At 37.3% G+C, this 22,996-nt stretch overlaps 2 protein-coding genes and 1 long non-coding RNA gene across 4 annotated transcripts in view; 1 reads left to right on the top strand and 2 right to left on the bottom strand.

Moving 5' to 3' along the window:
• Positions 1–1,370: 1,370 nt before the first annotated feature.
• Positions 1,371–3,595, bottom strand: LOC308703496. Its single transcript, XR_014031722.1, has 3 exons — positions 3,011–3,595; positions 2,826–2,865; positions 1,371–1,843 (listed from the first exon to the last, which is right to left on the bottom strand). It is a non-coding gene; the product is annotated as an uncharacterized lncRNA (long non-coding RNA).
• On the top strand, positions 3,201–13,212 carry ctdsp2 (CTD (carboxy-terminal domain, RNA polymerase II, polypeptide A) small phosphatase 2). Its single transcript, XM_081387010.1, has 7 exons — positions 3,201–3,859; positions 8,386–8,537; positions 8,884–8,985; positions 9,158–9,214; positions 9,854–9,946; positions 10,124–10,309; positions 11,879–13,212. The coding sequence occupies exons 1-7, from the start codon at positions 3,799–3,801 to the stop codon at positions 12,002–12,004; spliced, it is 777 nt and encodes a 258-aa protein (XP_081243136.1). The 5' UTR covers positions 3,201–3,798; the 3' UTR covers positions 12,005–13,212.
• A 323-nt stretch (positions 13,213–13,535) lies between these two features.
• nckap5l (NCK-associated protein 5-like) overlaps positions 13,536–22,996 on the bottom strand; it is a 29,691-nt gene continuing 20,230 nt past the window's right edge. Inside the window, exons 4-12 of one of the 2 annotated variants that reach the window (XM_081386609.1) lie at positions 22,497–22,535; positions 22,168–22,287; positions 21,739–21,828; positions 18,541–21,659; positions 17,709–17,844; positions 17,552–17,627; positions 16,908–17,207; positions 16,641–16,789; positions 13,536–15,663 (exon numbers count right to left, since the gene is read on the bottom strand). In XM_081386609.1, coding sequence (XP_081242735.1) covers positions 15,412–15,663; positions 16,641–16,789; positions 16,908–17,207; positions 17,552–17,627; positions 17,709–17,844; positions 18,541–21,659; positions 21,739–21,828; positions 22,168–22,287; positions 22,497–22,535 — 4,281 coding nt within the window. In that variant the 3' untranslated portion in view covers positions 13,536–15,411. The remainder of the gene's footprint in view (positions 15,664–16,640; positions 16,790–16,907; positions 17,208–17,551; positions 17,628–17,708; positions 17,845–18,540; positions 21,660–21,738; positions 21,829–22,167; positions 22,288–22,496; positions 22,536–22,996) is intronic. The other variant, XM_081386610.1, reaches the window with a different exon arrangement.

The following is a 22,996-nucleotide window of genomic DNA, read 5'->3' as shown; positions in this document are numbered from 1 at the left end:
GCCCCTGCGCCTGTCCACTAGGCCCCTTTCCTGGAAACAGAGCCTGGCAGGGGCCACTCAGGGGCAGGTTTGGGGCTGGGGGGTGGGGGAGAGAGTGATTGTGGGAGGGGGTCTCCTTCCCCTTCCTGCAAATCACATGGCTCCAGACTTGAGTCTGAGCCTTGCAGAAACCTCAGATTTGGTCAATCTGGGCACAGCTCTCGTTGAGCATATGCGTTCAGGTCACTGAGTGCACGGACTGTAAGTCACTGAGGGTGGGGGGCTCGAGGCAGGATTAAGTAGCTTATATCCTGTTCACTGATTATTGATATGTACAAAGAGCCTGACGACTGAATGAATCCTGAAGATATCTCGGCATGTTGTGATACGACTGTTTTCCACGTATCTTTTTAAAGTCTTTAATTAACAATATGTTTACTGCAAGACTAGTGTTATTATGTTTACTTATAACATTACATTTAATGTTATACTATTAAAATATAAAACTGATTCCATATTATATTATTTTATCATATTTGTATTATTATATTTATAGGTATCACAGGAATAAATTGCATTTTAAACTTTAAAAAAAAAAAAAAAATTCAGTCTTCTTTCAAAAACATCCAAAAAAAAACAACTTTTGAACAGTCGCATATTGTTATAATAAATGTAATGCATCTGATCACTATGTTTGATCACACAGCTTGTCAGTTTTCTTGTTTGCTTGTCTTGGTAAACACCAAAGATGCTTGAGTGTTAGGGAGCAGGTTCTAATTTCGCCCTGTCCTTATTCGAGGCACCAATCCAGAATTGTAACCTTATGAAAACACAGGGCTAGGGCAAGTTCTAGGATTACAGTTTGGGTTTAATGTACTTTTTGCGGGCAGGTACAACTCCATGATGCTACTTCACTGATTTACCAAAGGGATCTACCTGGCTTCAGAAGATATCCGAGAGGAACAAGTTGTTATTAATTCTACAAGAGTCTTTGCACACATTTTCGCACTTTACGTATTGTAGCAAATGTAAATTATGAGAAATGGAACGAGAAATGGGAAAATCACGTTTTATGCCTTTCTCCTGTGAAAACAAATTACACAAAAGGACAATAATTAGTTGAATCATTCGAATTTGCTCGTGAAAGCCAATGATTTCTATGATTACTTCTACCTTACAAGAGTGACTGTAATCATTTTTTCAACCAGCTTTTGCTGACTTAATTTCAATATTAAGTCATTTTAGAGAGCGCCCGCATCTCGATTCGAGTTAAATCAAGATAGAGCTTCATTAACTGTCATTTTATCTCTCAGCTTTGACCTCTGAGGAATGCTTAGTCGACAGGACAAACAAGGCCCACTGTCTACAGTAAGGAAGTGGCGTTAAAGTTTCAGTAACACATAAAAGCTTTAATTTGCAATGAACCGATAAAGTGTTGTTACATATTAAAAAAAAAAGCTGATTATGTTGCTATTAATGATACAGAATTTAAAAAGCTTCTCTTATTCCATAAAAGCATATTTTGGTGTCTGTAAAAAATATTTGTTTGAAATGGTTTGATATTGTGATGTGTAAACCCAAGGGCTCTTTGGTGATCCCATGCCTTCCATTTGTTACGGCCGACTCGTGGCCGCAACAATATAGGGAAATCAAAACAAAAGATTGATATAATGAATAAGGTGTATTACATAATTCATAAATGTTATACCATCTGAAATGTCCCAAAATGCCGACAGACGCTAGATCCCGTTTTAGCGAGGAAGATGATGTCACCTCTCCGTACGCCCCCCACCATGCACGGGACCAAAACACATATATCTCCACCTCCTAATTTGAATCAGGTGTTCCTCATCTCCGCTGCCACCTACAAAACCAAGAGAAATACATAACCCAAAAATACAAAGAAAACAAAACACACCCACACCCATAACACATTGCAGAATTGCAAAAACACTTTTTCAAAAGCAGAACATGTTTTGGAACTCTCCGGCTTACACTTATTTTAGTCACATATCTGACATCTGCACAACTTCCACATTTCTGTAAACAGTTCTTGTTTATGTCTTGGTTTTGTGGTATAGAATTGGTCCCGTTTGGGAATAGAATAGATTTCCAACATAGGAGTTTTGGGCAGTACTCAGGCTGGTAAAAAGTCTGTGGCTCTTTTATCACTTACATTTACCATTCTCTACCTCTGTTCGCTTGATTGAAAGATACAAAAATTATAGAAATAAGGGCGTACAACTTCTATTTCTGTTTGAAAACATGCATTACAATATGACTAATAAACAAACGTGCAACATTCATGGAAATTATTAATTGCAGTAAATGCAGCTGCACATTTTTGGACATAATTAGTTGCATCGTTAAATTAGCACCTAAATGGGTTGTGCTAGGCATTACAGGGAAATTAGGGCGGGTCAAAAGTCATTCAACTTTCATAGTTCAGAAATTCTGCACCTTTTTTTCACACAGCTGACAATGACAGTTTTACAATGATGCCTTGGCCAACTATGTTTCAAATCATGACATGAAATGTTGTCAAAGTTGTTATCTAATCTAAAATGATTTCATATTTAATTACTTGATTAACGAAAAGATTTGAGTAATGTCATACTTCATAACTCATGCTGGAATCAAAATTTCACTTGCATTAATTTGAGTAATTAAAACAAAGTATTCAGCACTCAATTTATTTGTATTATTCAAAGCAACTTTGATATAATTTAATTAATAATTTAATTGGGCTTCAGTTTATTTATTTATTAATACACTAAAATGGCACTTTGTCTTTTAATACAAATTGTCTTTTAATGTTAGACTAATGTTTTTTTTTATTAACTTACCTATTTTAGCACAGAATCTTCAGGTTACTCGAGTTGTGAACTAACAGATATATTGAGAAATGACAAATAGGCAGCCTTCATTAATCATCATCATCATCATCCTCATCATCACAACTATAGTGATGAGGAGGATCAGTAGGAAAATGGGTGGATTAGGTGTGATGCTATTTGAAAACAAATATTACCAATTTAATCGCATCACTCATTCTTTGCTATTCCCTCATTATTAAATTAGCATTCCGACACTGTAATTTAGATTTAATAGGACTACATCTTCTGAATACTGATTTGCGACAAAACCAGCACTGGAATGTTTTCGGTGTGGAGTGTGCAGAACAGAAGAATGCTTCAGCTACTCCCACTTCCTGGTGATCCAATCCGAAACGACCGGCTGTTTCAAGGCGCCCCATCCGAGTCCGTCCAAAGCAAAACAATACACGGAAAAACAAAAAATCGTCAGTTATCGACTATTTTCGCGTCTTATCTTCTTAAATTATACATCTGAGCGAATTGGTCGTGTCTTTTTTTAAAAGGCTATTTTGGATCTACCCCAGTTACGGGGTTGTTTATCTGTAGTAAGGGGAACTTGAAACCGTCCGTGCCCCATGTCCTCGGTTGTTTTTCTTCTTTCGCCTGGATTCTCCATGTTGTTGGAGAAAAAGTGAGGGCTTTACCTAGACCAGAGGGGGCTATGGATAAATATACGAGCGATAAAGTAACCGAGACGCGAATCCTAGAAAATAGCAGATAAGATAAAACAAAAACAAAGTGGCATGCCCCTCCCATATGGAAGAGAATAGAAGGCGGGAATAAATAAATATCAAAATAATTTGTCGCCGTAGGTTTGAGATATTTTTGTGCGAACTGAAATTATTCATTTCAAGCCTCGCTAGCTTTTAATGCCACTAAATGCGGACCGACTGTTTGTCGCTGGAAAAGGTTGGTTGGACGTTAAGGGCTGTGCGTTTGTTAGATGGAAAGTTCTATCATCACTCAAGTGCAGAGAGAGGATTCTCGGTTGTCTTCGAAAACAGGTAGGCAATGCGCTGTCACATACTAAATGGTGATGTTTCCGCGCTGTCATTTCTAACGATCACATATTGGCCATTTTCGCGTCACACTGTTCGTTGTGCGATTCGAACATGTTCGATGCTCGCACTGTGTGACAGTTATTTGTCATATTGAGTTGATTGACATGTCACAGTCGCGAGCGGAATTCGTTAAGTTCCAACCGTTGAAACTTAACGAATTCCGCTCCGAACAGCGAAATGTAAATAAGATCAATATCACATTTCAGGATATATATATATATATATATATATATATATATATATATATATATATATATATATATATATATATATATATATATAACGCATTGTAGCGTAACGTTACTTAAGATAAATATCAGCGTAACTTAATTTTATTATTATTTACATGTTTTGCTGTTACAGTCAGGCATTGCTGAATGTTTACGTGATATGATCAGTTTTTAAAAGGATTTTAGACGACCTGCAGAAATCTGACATGCTTTTCTCGCTATAATTTTTTTCTTTTTATTTGGTAATTGATGTATATTAATAAATTATTATTTTCTATTTTTTTATATTTTTTTTACACAATAGATTCTGGTGTTTTTAAAGCAAACGTGTAACCAATGTTTCACGTTAAGACACTGTTGTTTCCTCTTCTGTGGACGTCGTTTCAACGCTTGGTTAATGGATAATTTGAGTGACATGTTGTTTTAACGTTATGCGGATTGTGTTTCAAAAACATTTTCTGTTTAATCGACTTACCTACACTCGCGTATCTCACGCTCTTTCTGAAGTAAAACTGTACAAAATATCGAGCTGAAATGTGAAAAACATCGGCCTAATGGAGAGCGCAAGGTGCCGCGCTGGAATGCACAACACACCCCTCACAGCAGCACACGCCCTCCATCTGCCGCGCGACGCTACCATTACACACACAAACACACGGTTCAAACCTTAACGGTTAATGAAGGCCTTATCTAGATGTTTAACGAGGAAAGGCCACAGTGTTTTGCGGAAAATAACCATTATGCGGAAAGTAACCATTTTGTAACCCCTTACTTACTACCTGGCGGGTCAGTCTCTCTCCTCGCGGTGTTTTGACCAGTGTTTTTGTCATGTCTCGTCAATATGCGCAGAGCTGTGCGCTTATTTTAGATCTGACGCAAATACGATATCAACAGTATGTCCATACTTAACTGATGTCAATTAGGCTGTTATTACAGATGTTTACGATCTCTGTACTAGTGAATTACGAGCTGCCATAATGTTGGGAAAATAGCCAAGCCAAGTCTGCACAAATTCCTTGAAGACCTCTTGAACTCAGTTTGTACTTGATGGCATCAAGTGTCCAGTGTGACCTTTCTTGTGTGGCCATAATAGCAAAGGCTCAGGAATTATGGTGCTCAGGATGTGAACAGATGAATTAGTGCAAATGTAAGACAAATTAATATAAAAAGGTTAAATCAATTTACAAATATAGTTTAAAACATATGTGCTATTTAGTTAATAATACATCATCTTTGTATTCATGATAGTTTCATTTAAAAGAATTTTTTTATAACATTTTGTGCAAATATTTTGATTCAATAACTCTGAAACGGTCAAGTGGTGTAACCATGTAAAAAAAGCACTACATTCTGTCTTTTCGCCTTGCATATACATGAGTGTAATCAACTTCAACATTTTCAAAGATATTTTTCAAGGCAAAAATATAAATTTATGAGTCATGTTGAATATCAAAAAAGTGCTTAAAAAACCCTAAAGTATGTTTTTAACAAATGAAATGGCTGCAATTCACAGTCTAAAGGGGTCCTCTGTTGTATGACATGACGACAAAATGGCTTCCCACTGTCTGTTAGAAGTTTTTCAAATATTAATAATATTGTTTTGGAGAAATAATAAGAAATATTTATGCCTAATTTTAAGAATTTAAACTTTTCAATGGGACTATTTTCTTTTTTACGATCTTTAGAGTTTGACTACCTAGACGTGTTTTTTTTTACCTTAACCCCCACGAATCACTATCAACGAATATCAAAATTCATTTTAATTCAGAAATTGAAAACATGAAAATATCATAGAAGCCATGTATTCAAGCCATTTTTTTGAATAACAGAATAGATCTGTTCTACGTCATCATTGACCCCCTCAAACAGATAGCCTACCAAATGCAAAGAATAATTGTGATGTTTATGCAAAGCTGTGTATATATATTTGCTATAGTACCTTTGTTGAATATATTGCATTAATAGTATTCAAATCAAGCAAGAACTCTGGTTTAGAAATTTTAATGTAGACCTTTATGTCTTAGCTTGTCATTAGCTGAGTATCCATCAGCTATGGTTTAGTGTCACATCATAACCGAGTGAAAATGCAATCCATGGATATAGGCAATGAAAATCAATACTTAGCTGAAATATAATGGTCAGAAAATATGGATGTTTTTCAACAACCAATACAGAGGCTGATATCTAGAGATCAGGGTGACAGACTGGTGATGTAATGCCAAATATATATATACGTAATTCAATTTAATGATAACAAATTGTACTATCCAAAGACAGATATTCTCAAAATGCCCAAATCTTTTATTAACCTCATCGAAAATGCGGTCTGTCACTATATACTGAATGTGCTCTAAGAGCTCAGTGAATTCTTACTTTGAGCATTTTTATTATTTTTAATCAGGAAAACCATTTTGATATTTAAGTGCATTAGAAATGTGTTCAGTTTAGGCCAGTGCTCAGGCAACAATCTGAATGCCTGAAAAATCGCTTCCATATGTATTGGTAATGCGTTATGTCTAAAAACGATTTGTTGCAGACCAAATCTAAGACATTTTGTCTAGGAAAACATTGCTGCTGTTATACCAGTGTTAGATACATGCAACACAACTGAGAAAAAAAATCTAATTTAGCTGGTCCAATTATAAATATCAAGAACATGTTATTGTTTTCTTAACAGATTCCTTGGACTCCAGTTACACACAATCCCTTGAAACTCAAATCCGTGCTTGCCATTTAATTCGCCATGTAGATTTTTATTATCTAGGAAAATAGATGACAATTCACTGAGGAGGAAATTAGTAACTGCTAGATTTATAGCAGTTTTCTTTTGTACATCTGCCTTTTGGGAAATTGATTTTTATTTTTATTTTTTTAAACGCACTCTCATTTGATCAGATCTGAGCAGTAGTGTAATAGCTAGAAACACTGACCATTTAAAAGCTTCTAACAGAGCCTTAATAAAACACTCCTTCCACTCTCCGCTCACAAAGCTTGTCAATATCGCTTGATCCTCATGTGACGAATGTTTTCAAGAAAGTGCATTTGAATTCATGGATACATTTTCCTTGCACTCCATTTCCTGAGTCCTTTTGTTAAGCAGGGCGTTATCAGAGAGCGTACAGATGGGCAAATACAGCACAGAGTAAATGATGACGAAGGAGGCCATTTTCTCTCATCCTCCCTCTGCTGTGCATGCTGCTCGTATGTTACATAAGATGATTCCTATGGCTACATAAGTCCCCGTAGGGAACAAGAGGGAGAAGAAGTGCCTGGGATCAGCCCCTGCTCATGTTATGGTCAATTCCTTCAGCTGAGAAAAAAAAAAAAAGAAAGAAAAGATTACCAGTACTGAAGTTACATCACCATAGGAATAAAAACAGATTCTAATCACTGCATGGCGTACTTTCATGTTGCAAGAGCATTTATGGCCATTTTTTCATTTTTGCTTCTTGGGAATCTCAACAGGCATGTCTGAACAAAATCATGTTCCTCTTACATGCGAGCAAAAATATGCAGAAATATGAAAATATGCAAGGAGCCCCTCTGTAATGCACAACCAAGCTCTCTACAGATGTTGCGTTACAAAACATAGGTCTCATTTCTGTGGATAGGAGTTAAGTCTGTGGCGTATGCACTTTTCTGCCAGGCTCTTCTGTGATGAAATGGCAGGAGTGGCGTGTGTGTGTGTGTGTGTGTGTGTGTGTGTGTGTATGTTTTGCTCTAAAGGTACAGCAGAAATGTGTGGGCTTTCCCGCCCTCTGAGATTATATAACATATACCAGCCGTAGCCAGCAGTCTCATTTAAAACAGATTTTCTGTTTCTGTGCAACGTGTGCCATCTCTGGAGAGGGGCGGCTGAGCATTTGGTCATTTTGATGTTGATAGGCGCCACATTTACTGACCAAAACATACATTTCATTCCAGTGCTCTGAATTATTTAAAAGATCCGTCAAGCCTCAGTGGCGCATTCGACGCAAATGTATCTAGCTGATTGGCGAATGCGAATTCAAGTTTTGTTTGTCGTCTATTGGAGACTAAAGTGGTTAATTGAAAATATTTATTAACATTTACTAATGTACTCTGGGTGTGGTTTGACAGCACTTAACGGGACTCAAGTGGGATTGTTTTATAAACCACGCAACATGAGCCTTTTTATGCTATGTTTATGCACAACAGTTATCAGCAGGACTAATATATGCAAATTATGCATTTAAAAAGGGTTTTATCGTTTTCAAACAGATCAGGTGAATAAAAACTCGCCTCAGAAACCTGGAAGTCGGAATATCTTCAAAAAGCTCATCTGTTGCCTTCGAGCTCAAGATGCCCAACTGCCAACGACACCTTCCCATGATGCCTTGCTAGCGCCCGAGGACAATGGGACCATTGCCAAAGTATTATATGAATCATTAATCAACACTTTTTGTTAGTTTATATACTTGACACATAAAACAAATTAAGATTAAGCAAATGTTCCACTTTACATTGGTAAATTGTAGATGCCTGTTTTTATGTAAATTTGTTAAATTAATACTAATTCATATTCAATGAAATATTTCATCACATATATTTGGGTAGATTAATACAAAATATTAAATTTAAAAACATTATTTATCATCTGGATGTGTAAAATTATATGTACTTTGCATACAAGTAGTCCCTTTATTTATTTTTGTGTGAATCAAATATACATTTTTCTTGGTGTTGTTGACCCTCTGTGTGTTCTGGTCTCACCCGTAGATACCAGGAGAGCGTCTGCTGCCAGAAGTGACCTCTCAGGACCAGGGGAAGATCTGTGTGGTCATAGATCTGGATGAAACACTGGTGCATAGCTCCTTTAAGGTACACCCAGTAACACTGAATGATATTATAAATTTGACGTTTTTTAAGGAAATACCGTGTAACTGAATATTTCAGAATAGATAACTATAACATGTGCATGTAAACAACAGGGTTGTTAACAGTTTCTCACCCCAGCAATGTTCTTAACCATATCCACATTGTGTTTTTGTAGCCAATAAGCAATGCCGATTTCATTGTGCCTGTGGAGATTGAGGGGACCACACACCAGGTGAGATCTGATAAATGTTTGTGTATGTGAGAAACACCCTGCCAGTGCGCATTGACTTGAAGTGTGCAGGACATCTGCTTGAGGAAACAGTGGAGATGTTGTTCTATGTTCAAAAGTGAATGATGAGCACCATCTGCTGGACTGATGTGAGAACAACACTTTAGCAGTGGAGGAGGATTGCGACGTCATGTTGTGTACAACCACAAGAGACAATATTTGCCCATTGGAAAAAAATATATATTTATATTTGCCCATTGATTTTTTTTTTTTTTTACTCCCAAAACTAAAAAAAGCAGTGTTAGAATACTTCTGTTTTTAAAATATGGAGATTGAACTCACATTAAAATATTCCTAAACCTTTGTTGTTCTCGCCCACTTTTCATGGAAAATCTGCATTTGGCCTCTGCCTGGTTCAAGTAATCCAGGATAGGTTAGTTCCCACTAGTACGGCCTATTCTTGATTACTTGTTTCAGGAGGAGGCTACGAGCAACAGCACTCGACGCGCCTTAGTGCACAACACAACATTTTGTGATTTATTCTATTAAAAAAAAACTACATTTGACTCTGAAGTCTCTACTCTTTAAGTGGTGCGTTAAAATACATGTGTCTCATATACAACAAACTCATCTGTGTTTTAGGTGTATGTGTTGAAGAGGCCATACGTGGATGAGTTTCTCCAGAGGATGGGAGAACTGTTTGAATGTGTTCTGTTCACTGCTAGCCTTGCTAAGGTATCAAAACATGCATCACATCTCACGTTTCTTTAGGAAAATGGTAGAAATTCCTTACTAGATGCTGGTTAGTTAGTGTTATAGAGTTATGCCCTTGTAGTGTCAGATTGATTTCCTTCTCCAGTATCAAGTTTTCCTTAACCCATCCCTCCTTCTCCCCGTTCATGGCTCTGGTAGTATGCAGACCCCGTGACCGACCTGCTGGATCAGTGTGGCGTGTTCCGGACGCGGCTGTTCCGTGAATCTTGTGTGTTCTATCAAGGCTGCTATGTTAAAGACCTGAGTCGCCTCGGCCGTGAGCTCCACAAAACCCTGATCCTGGACAACTCCCCTGCCTCATACATCTTCCACCCTGAAAATGCTGTAGGTTTCACTGTCCTGCTGTGTAGATTCTCCCTCTTGCTATTTAACACCTGTTTATTTTGCTGTATTTGACATATCCAGTAGTCCAAAAGTCTATAGATAGATAGATAGATAGATAGAGATATTGATATATATAGATAGAAGTACCATATATATATATATATATATATATATATATATATATATATATATATATATACACATACACACACACATACACACACACATACATACATACATACATAAATATGGTAATACTTTTATTTAAGCAAGGATGCATTAAATTGTTCAAAAAAGTGACAGTAAAGACAGTTACAAAAGATTTCTATTTCAATTAAATGCTTTTCTTTAAACTTTGTTTTGTTATGGCTGAAAGTGGAGCTTTCCAACAACAAAAAAAAAGAATCTCAACCATTTTGGGTGCGTAGATCCGTGGAAATATCAATGCTTTAAAAAAAAGATCTACACTCGCTTCTTATCAAATTATTTAAAAACAATGTATTATGCAACAGAGCACATATGGATTATTCAAACGTTTCGGCAATTAGCCTTCTGACGAAACATTTGAATAATTCATATGTGCTTTGTTGCATAATAAAAAAATAAAAATAATTTAACACACGTGAATGCAGATCTTGTTTTTTCATTTGAAAATGGAGCTTTACCATCACAGGAAAACAATTTATTTATTTTTTTAAATGTAAAAATATATTAAAATAGAAATCAGAAATCATTTGAAATTGTAATAGTAGTACTGTTTTTGACAGTATTTTGATCAAATAAATGCAAGAAAAACAACAAACCTTTATTTATATATATATATATACTGTATATATATATATATATATATATATATATATATATATATATATATATATATATATATATAATCTCAGAGAGAGAGAGAAACAAATATATATTGTATTCTAATATATATTTTTCTTAAGTACAAAATATATATCCTTTATATATACAGTGCTTTGCATAAGTTTAGACACCCATGCTAAAGTTGACTAAAAAGAGGAATAAAAAAATCATCTTTTGGAAATTGAATTTAATGCCTTAATTAAATAAATTAGGAAAAATCCAACCTTTAAGGACACCAATTTTCTTTGTGAATGAATAATGTATCGTAAATAAATAAATGTTCTTCCTTAAAATACAGGGTGCATAAGTTTGGACACCCCTGTATGTTAAATTCCCATAGAGGCAGGCAGATTTTTATTTTTACAGGCCAGTTACTTCATGGAGCCAGGATACTATGCATCCTGATAAAGTTCCCTTGGCCTTTGGAATTAAAATAGCCCCACATCATCACATAGCCTTCACCATACCTAGATACTGGCATGGTTTTATTTCAGTTAGCCTAATAGCTGGTTTGATTTGCATTGAGAGATGATCTTATGGAAAGTACTCCATGCCAATTTAATTTACCAAATGTACTAATATAACGATCTTCCTGCTTCTAAAATACATAAACCTAATAGATTTAAATAAGCCCAAAAAGATTATATTACTATTAACCCAGTAAGCTATTGGCGTATAATAACCTGTGTGTGCCTTTAACAGGTTCCTGTCCTCTCCTGGTTCGATGATTCAGAGGACACTGAGCTGCTTCACCTCATCCCAGTATTTGAAGAGTTAAGTCAGGCTGATGATGTCTACAGCAGACTCGAACAACTCAGGGGTCCATAATCCCTACACCGCCAGACCAGGGCAAACCTCCATGTGTAGCACTGACTGCCAATCACACACAAGCGGCTCATATGACAGTAGACTCCGCCTTCTGACCTGAAAACAAACACCAAAGCTCATAATTCTGCTCAGCACAAAAAGTGGATGCGGTTTTTCGACATGGTTTGAGGGACCTTAAACAGTTAGCGATGATAAATATCGGGGTCAGAGGCCAGCTTTGTCTCAGTCATTGAGCTTGCCTTTTGCAATAACAATTTACAGATTTTATATTCCTTTTTTACTTTTCTATTTTTTTTTTATGTTTATGATGACATCCTTTGGGAGATTAAACAGATTGCAGGGTCTAATTAAGTCACCAGTAATCCGCAACAGTGAATCTGAAGCACAAGTTTCAGGCCAGTCTCTCTATGCAAGTTCTACCTGAACTCGTCTTCACACACTTTTTTTAATCTTCAGCATTCATAATCACTTTAAAGGAAAACAAGTGTTGCTAATGTATTCCAGAGAAATGCCGCAAATGGAATACACATTGTTTTATCCTACATGCTATGCATAGTTTTTCCATAAATGCAAACGTGACACCAAGCAGCCATACATCTTTGTTGTCTTATTACTTTAGGCCTTGTTTAAACTGCACAGTTTTCTACTGTCGCTGAGATGCGTTAACATGGCATTAAAAGACCTGTTTTTAACACTGTTTCATGTGAATTACAACTACATACCTTCCTGTATTCATCTTAAAGTGACCTTATCTATCTGCTTCAAGTGTACTTGATGAGGTTTTATTATATGCGAGGAGCAGAATTAACACCACAGAATGAACCAAAGAGATTTATCTTGTTCGGTTACTGTCCTTCCCTCTGCTGTATTTATGCCGACAATTACTTGTGCTGTCATTTATGTGTATATTTGGTTGAACTTGAAAATCTTTGTATGATACATCTTTGAACTTGAAAATGTCCATCTTTGTATGATCTGTTGATGCAGACCAGATGCTCCACCTCTGTGCTTCATCTTATTTAAACATGATCATGTTTATATTATAATTTGTTTTTACTGTAGCACAAATATCATTTTTATAAAAACAGCCAAGTGTTCGAAGGGCAGATTATTGCCTTTTGGTTAAAAATTTGCCCTGATAAGGACTGTGTTGTCACATTTTTGACTTTTGTATTGCTGACAATAAAAAAAAAAATTGTGCAACATGTAATTGTTTTCTCTGCATTTTCTCATTGAGCCATTGTAAGCTATTATTATTAATTTTACATGCAGCCGCACAGAATTCAAACATGCAAATAGCATTCAAATAATTTATAACATCGACTTTTGAATGATAAAACGAGCATTTAAATTCTTTGACCTAAAATAAAGTATAATAAATAGAGCATCTCAAATTTTCAAATGAAAATACATTGTTGCCGTCTTCTGACAAGCAAGTTGTACGTCCACCTTTGACCACTAGGGGCACCAGAATCCACACAGTTTAGGAAGATATGCGTCACATATTCTGTAATAAACATACTACAAAAAAACGTACTTAAAAAGGTTTTTATTGAGTTGAGTTTTATTGAGTGATGGCGATTGCTTAGAAAGGAGATTATGAAAACACATTTATGGCTTTTGCAGGACAGAGTGAAAACAAAAATCAGATAGCACCTTATATAAACATTTTACAGATATATTAACAACTTCATCATAAATTCTTTTGTAAACATACCAAACTAATATAAAATATTCCTGACAATTACAACAAAGTAAATAACAAAGGTTATAACGGCAGGCAAATTAGAGAACTACGATAGTAACACAAACTACTTATAAAAAGAAAACAAGAATTTTAAGTAACATGCTTATAAGATTGAGGATGACTACAAAGTTAATTTATCTCTACAAAAATTTTACACAGGCCTGGAAAGACTGTCGAATGACAAAGTATATATGCTTGGGAATGTTTTTAATTAGTCTTTTGTTGTGGTCGCTTCGTTAAAAAACAGCTATTGAGGTCAGCACAGATTGGAAAGGATTCGGGTTGTACTACTTATCTACTAACCTATGGCTTTTTTGAGCAACCACTTGAAAATGGAAAGATTTTTTGCCTGTAATCCATTACACAGGATTAGCCACAGTTAAATGCATGCAATGCACCTTAACTTGAATTGCACCAAAATGCTTTATGCTGAAGAAATATGATGGGTTTGTGGGGGAGAAAAAATAAATAAAAAACACCAATCATTTCCCAAAGAAAACCCCTTTTGCTGAGTAATCAACATGAAACCTGGCTCACAGGAGGGTAATTTCTAACAGCTGTGGAAAGATGCGCAAGGCAGAGTCAGCGTTACTATGTCAACGTAAAGAGTAAAGAAATCATCAGCCACCTTTTCAAAAAGGAATGATTTGATGATTTTTCTCTCATGTCCAGTCAGCCAGAGCCAAACTTCTTGGGTTTAAGTTTAAGCTTTGTTAAAGTTCACTGATTGTACGCAGGGTAATCCAACAATACACAGTTCAGAATTAAGTCATGAGTCACAAGTTTCTTTAAATCATTGCAAAACACAAGTAACATACACACAAAAAAAAAAAAAAAACAAGTCATGGCCGGGTCAGGAGAACAAACTATCCTATAGACGCACAGCGAGACACGTACACACAAATTCAGGCACAGTACACGTTTGAACAGAACGTAAAAGGAGTAACCAATAAAAGGTGGTCTTGTCTTCCCACACTACTCAAAGAAAATAAATAAATAAACGTAAATAATAATTCACTGTGGAACACTGTAGCTCTGTCTTATATGAATCGCACTTACTGTATGTTGCTGCTACGAGGTTTTATTTTCTTTAAACACAATGAATCAAAAGTCTACGGCTGATGCAAGTTTTACACAGATGCATGTTTTTTTTCTTTTTTTTTCATGAAATATGCATATTAAATTAATTGAAAATCACATATATTAACATTCACTTTCCAACAACTTTACACAAATGTTACCAAAGAGAGTGTGCACTGATGTTGCATGAGAACCAGAACATTCTGTGAGATTAAAAACTGGAAGACTGTCGCGATGAGCTTGGATTCGTCCTTGAAATGTAATTTAACAATAATATGAGCTGAGCGTCACTACTTTTGCTACCACTTGAAACAGAGAACACGAATGAGATGATAGAGCTGTTATAATGGGCTAAAATGACACCACCACAAACACATTGTAAAAGTCCTTCTTTCCAACCATCAGGATAGAAACGTGGGTATTTCGTGTATGGAGGGTAACATGTGGCATGAGCTTTTCTCGGTCAAAAAAAATGGGTTATCCGGTTAATATCCTCCTTCGAAAAATATTTGAAGCGTCACGAGAATCGGGGTACAAAAAGGTGGGTACCTGGTTATCATTCAGTCCCTCTGAAACCATTTCAGCCTTGACTACCACACGAGGACAGGCTGTCGTAGAGGGAATCGCTCAGGGACTCGGGGGTCTCGAGGACCTGGGGATGGCTTGGAGACAGGCCGTCGTCAGGTCTCTCTCTCACCAACTCCAAACCAGTGTCCCTCACCATCTCCGGGTTTGCAGGAATATGGCTTTTGCCTCTACGTGGCTGCCCGGGTTGAGGAAGACTTCTCGGGTCTCCTTCACGGCTGGCTACGGAATCACTAGCCTTGTTGCGCTGCGGGACAAAAAAGGCCCAAAAATGCAAAGTGAGTAACAATGAAAAGTACACGATAGAAAAGTCTTATCTTAATAATAATACTTTCATAATGTCATTTATCATAATAATACTTTATTACAATCTGTATGATACTCTGATATTAAAATTCTGGTTGATATTTATTTTTATGGTTTGGCAGACAACCAATAAACAGATTAAAATCAGTCATTTTAAATGATATGAGTCAATTTAGGCCCAAAAACATTATAATGTACAGTATGAAAAATGGATATTCATTTTGAGATTTGCTAGATTGTTATTATATAATTAGCATTTTTAAAGATTAACTTTCAGTGAACATTAGATGGTGGCAAAGGTAATCTAAATGTAAGAAAGCAAACACACCACTGAACTTTACTACGTACACTAAAAGAGATGCACTACTAAGAAAGATGGTTTGATGGCTAGTAAGATGTTTTTTGAAAGAAATTAATACTTTTATTCGGTAAGGATGCACTAAATTGGTCAAACGTGACATTAAAGACATTTATAATGTTACAAAAGATCATTCTGAACTTTAGAATCAAAAGAACTCTGAAAAACTGGATCACAGTTTTCACAAAAATATTAAGCAGCACAACTGTTTTCACCATGATAATAAGAAATGTTTCTTGAACAACAAATCAGCATATTAGAATGATTTCTGAAGGATCATGTGACACTGAACACTGGAGTAATGATGCTGATTCAGCTTTGCCATCACAAAAACACAAAAATTATATTTTAAATTGTAGTAATATTTCACAATATTAATGTTTTTCAATATTTTTAATCAAATAAATGCAGCCTAGGAGAGCATAACTTCTTCCAAAAACATTGTTGAAAAATTATCGTTCCCAAACTTTTGAACATGTTTAATAAAACAGGGAATTGGATTGCATTGTTGTACTGTAATTGTCTTGTTGGGTGAAACTAGGATCTGAAGTGATGCTCACCCTCTTAAATGAACTCTTATGACTCACTGGCTCCACTCCGTCACCAACGCCAAGATAGACCTCAGACGGCTCCGCAGATGCTTTGAGGTTTGGGAAAGTCCAGTTCTTTGTAGGGCCCAATTTCATAGGTGCTCCACAGATATCAGTGCCTGAAAAGATAAATCAAAGCTGAGAAATGGAGGGGAAAAAACAACCCCTGGAAATCATTCTTTATTGAAAACTCCCATAACTGATTAAACATAAATGACAGCTTAAAGTATTATATACCTTCGTGAACGATGTTTACAATCTGACTGGATGGGATCTTGTTCTCCAAATTGCTGGTGTGATGGTCCATATCCTGACCCCCCATAAAATCCTCTTCTAAACATGACAACTCTCTCTCCAAAGTCCAGGCCTTGTGAGGCATTTTCATCCCTGAGCCATGTTTTCCCTGGAGGTGAGAAGGGTCACACTCCCCATGGGCCTTCCCTTTGGGAATGCTTTTGCAACCAGCATTTGCACTATAGTCAGGAAGAGGGAAGGTGCCAATGCCACTGTCAAGGGTGTGTGTAGAGATTCCAGATCCTTAAAAAAAAGCATATTGAATATTATATAAATAATATATACATATAAATAAATGTATGATTATTATATACATGAATATTATTTATGCATGTATGTAGGTAGGAATGATTGTGCTTAGTGTATAGTAGCACTGCATGACAAAGGATCACACGCTAAACTTCCAAATAATGCATCTGTTGCTGTGTGACTCACATATGGGAGCCACAGAAATTCAGACGCACCTAGATTATTCATCATCAGTGACAGGTTAAAACCCGTTTTTGTTGCTACATGCTAACCAATCAAAATTCCTGCCTCTGGAAACATTGAAAGCCATGATGTCATGCATTGTAATCATGCCTTACCTGCAAAATGTTCATGATGAATCGTCTCAGCCAGGTTCTCATCTGATGTGATGTCTTTACTCAGTAACGCAGAAACCTGTGAAAAAAGAAGTCAAGTTAACATTGAAGTACTTTTAAAACAACAGTGTACATTATATTCATGAATTTCACTTTTTACCTTTTCCATGTCATCACTGCTTCTCGTCTGACTAGCAATGCCGGCGCTCTGGTGACTGAATACAGGTCGTGATTTACAGTCAAACGAGAGGCGTCGATGTGCCATACTGATGCCACCAGCGTCCTTTCCATCAACCCTTATAGAAGAATAAGAATTAAATTGATGTGAAAATACTATTCATTGTTTGTCTACAGTATATTTACATTTCAGTCTGTTCCTCAGAAAAGCTTATGGTTATAGAATACTTGGAACACTAGAGATGTACTACTTTTATAATAATCTTATCTGCTTTCTGGAGCTTTTTATTGAACAACTGATCTACACACACAAAAAAAAAAAAAAAAAACATGTTTCGATTGAATGCGAGTACATTTTTAAATTTGGGTTGAACTCTCGCTCTAATTTGTTAAGCCATATGCAGAAGCCTAGCCAATATGACAGCTGACTCACAAGTCATATTCAAATAATGTCTCAAAACACATTTTCTCACCTTACTCATTCATCTGTTATTTCAATTAACCTTTATCATCTGAAAACCTGCACTACAACTATGCACTTAAAGGTTAAGTTCACATGGAATTTATGTTGTCTGACTTCTGGGTTGCTTTTATGATTCATGCATGAAAAGAAAATGTCTTAGAATAAAAACACTGAAAATATTATATATAATAATAAACTAATTTATATATTATACATTTATTTGCATTGTACCAAACCAAATGGGACTTGGCAAATAAATTTTTTGGAGGAATTTCCTGCTTGAAATGCCATGCCATCTTTAAAATAAATTTCTAAATAAAATCAGTTACTGTATATGTTGTTTTGTACTTACCGGTTTAGCAGTTGCTGCATGAAGTTGTCAGATGGCACTCCTCTGTACATCACAGACAGCTGGCCTTGGGCTTGGTCCATCACCACCTCACAGGAATGTCCCTTTCCTTGTCGGTCCAAGGCCACTCCATTCACATAAGCCCGTTCTTCTTCAAGAGCTTTATGCAAGCCCTCTGCCTTCTCAATCAGCATAGAAATGTTTAGGCTCTCACTCTCTGGTTTCTTCGCAGCCCCCTTGGAATCCTTGCCCACCGAGGATATATTGAGTTTCCATTCTCTCTTATCATCTTTCACTTTCGACGTTTCTGGTTTACGGCTAAGAGCTGGCAACTTGCTTTTTCTCAGACCAAACCAGTTGGCAATTCCATTGGAAGCTTTTTGCTTGACCTCAACCATTTGCCCTTTATCTTGCTCTTGCAGTTTCAGCATATTTTCCTCAATGCCCTTCATGACCTTCTGCTCGATAGAAGACTGTGGGCTGGGGGCAGAGTGCCTCTTTTCTTCAGCGGGCTCTACCGGCCTTGGTGGAGGAGGAGGAAGACTCTCTCCATATGAAGAATTCTTCTTCTTATTGGCCCTGAGATGGCTTCTGTCCTCAGATTTGGACATGTACCTCTGAAACTCTTGACTAGGCTTCCCATCTCGGTTCATAGAGGGTGGCACAGTTTTAGTTGGTGATTTGAGTGGAATTTTATTGGGGCTGCCACTCTGGGGACCAGTGACATTTTTTGCATTATACGAAAGGCTATGGGGTGTTGTATTCTTAGCATAGCTGCGCAAAGCCTGCGCAGCCTCTAGGTTAGTAGATGGTGGATGCATCTTAGATTTTGGGCTTTCTTGCTTAGCTAGGAATGTTCTAGAGGATTCATGTTCAAGTTTGGAGACTAATGTGCTAGACGGAAGAGACCTGACAGCTTGCTCAACATGCTGAAAGGCTCCTTGTTGTTTGGAAACAGCACCATCAAGATGACCTGATTGGTATGATTTATCCTCAATGGAATCTGTATTTTTAGGAAGTCTATATTCTCCTGATTTACAATCAGAGTTTCTGTCAGCAGTTTTGCTTTTATCGGTAGTTTGTGTTGGTATGCTTGCAGCAGACTGAATTTCTTTCTTCTCTGCAACCGGAGGACAAGCTGTGTACTCCTCCGGGTTCCTCAACTTGCCAAGTGCAGCCAGTCGTTCTTTAAAAGAATGACTTGATTCACCTGAATGTCTACCAATCCCTGATTTCTTAGGAACAGGCGGTGGATCATTCCTTTTAAAAGGTGATTCGGAGCTCTGTGAATCATTATCAACCATTTCGCTTTTCTCTTGGCTCCTGGACCTTGTGCTAATCCCACTTTGAGCCTTCTGGGATGATGACTGACTAGGCAGACTGCGATGATTGACTTGCTTATGCCACACCGGGCTCTCCGAGCTGTCCTCTTGGTCTGAAGAATCAGACTCAGGTGAGATGTCCTTCTGCTTGAAACTCGTCGGTCTCTCTATGCCAAACTTTGTCTGCTTTCCTTTCGCACCTTCATTAACTGGGCTGGAATTTTGAAGAGATGAGCTCACTTCTCCAAGCAGCTGGGATACATCGGTGCCACACGTTTTGGAGATATCCGAGACGTTTTCATAGAGTGGAATTTTCTGAGGGGTCTTTTGAACATGAGAACTTTGTGCAGGCTTGGCTACTCGACTTGTTTTAGGGATACCACAGCCAAGTTCTTTTGGCAGTGGTGCAGGAACATCATCAGGTTGGGGTGGAGAAGTTGGAGCAGAGTGGGACTCCGATTTAGAAGGGGGCAGCTGTCTTTGCCTCTCTGTTGTGGTGGCTTTTCGCGTGGCTACAGGCGAATTGTGCACCTCATAGTTGTTGCTCCGGCAAGGAATCTTTGAGCTACGAGTCAACTGAGGACTGAGACGAGGTGGAGCAGGTACTGCAGTACGTTCTCCAAGAGTGGGTATTTTAAGGAACTTGAGCAGTTTGGAGGGCGAGGCCTTGACCTCTCTAAGGCAGGAAACTTGATTAGGGCTGACCGTAACTTTCGATCTAATGGACTGAGGGTCAGATGGGGTGTCTTTCACAGGGACAGAGATATCATCCAGTACTTTTGAGGCAGTATGATTCTCATTGGGAGAAAATAACAGACCTTTGTGGACTGGTTCAATGCTGTCCATCTCACAGTGTGTATTTTGTAAATTGTCTTTGAGTCCAAGAGTAGGCAGCTTTGAGGTGGCTATGCTGGCTCGACAGACACAGTCAGTGTCTTCTTTCGTTGCAAACTCTTCTTTCTCAAGTCTTTGTGGCGCTACAGCGTTTAAGTGCTTCAAGTCAGAGTCCAGCAGTGCCACATCAATTGTGCTATCATCACAAATCGTCTCATTGCAGGTGCTGCTGCTTGACCTGTTCGATTGAGATTCGAGCAGAAAGTCAGATAACCTATTCTTGTCTCTTGTTTCTACAGATACATGACCTGAGACTCCTCTGGGCTGATCTCTTTCTGAAATGGTTAATCTCGAGTATGATTCAGGGGCTTCTAATGGGTGGGGATCATTCGGTGGGTTAAGACCTTGCTCTGCTGAAAGAATGGACATATCTCCAGACGCCCTATTTACAAACAGTTCACTTGTACCTGTGGCAGGTTTCACGAGACTCTGCATTTCCATGTTCTCTTGGAAATCGGGCCGAGCCAAATTGAGGTTATCGATGGTAATGGGGGCTGAAGTGCAACAATTGTGGCTACTCTTGGCTAAGCTGACTGAATCTTTATTGGACAGCATCAAGCATGTGCTACAACTACCACACTTTACATTACTGTGCTCTCCTCCATTCAAATGCTGATGTGTGCAAACATCTGGGCAGGAATGGGAACAATGTGCTTTGGGTGCATTGCACCTGGATGAATTGTCTCTGCAGGCTAATACAGCCTCCTTAGAGGCAAGAGCCTGGCTGTAGTCACAGATCGAGGGAATTCCAGAGGAACGATGGTACCGAAGTGGATCCGTTTCTTCAAGCTTACGGAGGACCTCCAAAATGTGTGCTTTCTTCTTCAAAAATGGAGACATGGCCTCCATGGACGTGGATGAGCCTTGGGTCTCAGGTATGCAATTTTGTGCACATTCGCTGTTGCCCTGTGGAACCAAATTATAAGGATGAGGACAAGTTGTCATAAAAAACAGATTCAACAAAGACTTTGTGTACGGCTTCTACCTTGGCCTGTGCAGTCCTCTGAGCCTCAATCACTTTGTTAGATTCACTGTGCTGCAGCTCGCCGATGTGCTCCAGACAGGGTCCTGGCTGCTTTGATAAGACACATCAGTTAACCTTTAAGCTTCTTATTATATGAATCAATTACTGGTTTATGCAAAAAAAAATATCACAAGTATGCATGCACAACAAGGATATTTTGCCTGTTTACACACAAAATCCTAGAGGTCACAAGAAAATAAAATGCTGCCCAAACAGACTAAATTAAACAGGAAGAGTTTAATTGAGCCATTTTCTTCGTTTTGCAAACAAACCTAATAGGACATCCCTGTGGAGTTTGAAGAATGTTTTGTGAAAAACATCCACTTTAAACTAAAATAGGTCTTGCACTATGCTTTTTTCCATCATATTTTAAAGCATTTAATCATTTACCTGCGTATGAACACATGCTTGACTGTGCAATTTCTCCTGCAGGAGCTCACACAGTGTTCTGTTTTGCCTCTCCAAATCAAACACACGCATTTTCAGCTTAATGCATTCCTCTCTGAGATCCTAAAAGAATAATTTATAGCATGACATTTTAAAAAATATATACCACTTATAAAATATACAACAGATATATTTAAAAATCATTATCAAAAATGTAAATTAAATGAATAATTTAAATAAATATAAATTAACTATAAATAAATCTTTAGACTTTGCAGTTCAAATAAAGTTTTTATAAATATGTTCCTGATGCAAAACCACACAGTTTTTACCTTTTGATTGAGTAACGCTTGGACAACATGGTTGGCCACCTAAAAACAAACACATGAATTAAATATTACACTTTTTATGTATCATTTGACTAACGGTTTTGACTAATGAAATCATTATCTGACTAAAGGCCCTGATATACTCACATTATTTATATAACACTGTATACAACAGATTGTTTAAAAGCAGTATTAAACATGAAAAAAAACATTTATTTACAGTACTTCTTTCAATTAGAATTAGAATGTCTACTGTAAAGCTCTCCAGTGTATTCATGTTTATATTCGCGGACGTCTGACCTCGACAGACTGAACAGAAGAAATTAACTGAAGAAGATTTCCACGTCAAAGAAGCCGGATCCTCAGAGCACACCTACCTATGCCATAATCGTCATGGACCAATGGTAGTACGAAGGTGTTTACCAGCAAGAGCTGGTAACTTTCAGAAGATTTGCAAGCTGTTTCGAACTCCCGAAACAAACACAAAACGAACTTCATTTTGG

This window comes from Scardinius erythrophthalmus (assembly GCF_964197995.2).
Source record: "Scardinius erythrophthalmus genome assembly, chromosome: 15".
Taxonomy (NCBI): domain Eukaryota; kingdom Metazoa; phylum Chordata; class Actinopteri; order Cypriniformes; family Leuciscidae; genus Scardinius; species Scardinius erythrophthalmus.
The sequence above is the reverse complement of the archived record's forward strand: the minus strand, read 5'-3'. Positions and strand labels throughout refer to the sequence as shown.

Excerpts from the sequence above, each read along its gene's own strand:
- ctdsp2 (XM_081387010.1), top strand. The coding sequence starts at position 3,799 with ATGGAAAGTTCTATCATCACTCAAGTGCAGAGAGAGGATTCTCGGTTG. Across the intron at positions 8,986-9,157 it reads TGGTGCATAGCTCCTTTAAG|CCAATAAGCAATGCCGATTT; the intron begins GTACACCCAGTA and ends GTGTTTTTGTAG. Across the intron at positions 9,947-10,123 it reads TCACTGCTAGCCTTGCTAAG|TATGCAGACCCCGTGACCGA; the intron begins GTATCAAAACAT and ends TGGCTCTGGTAG.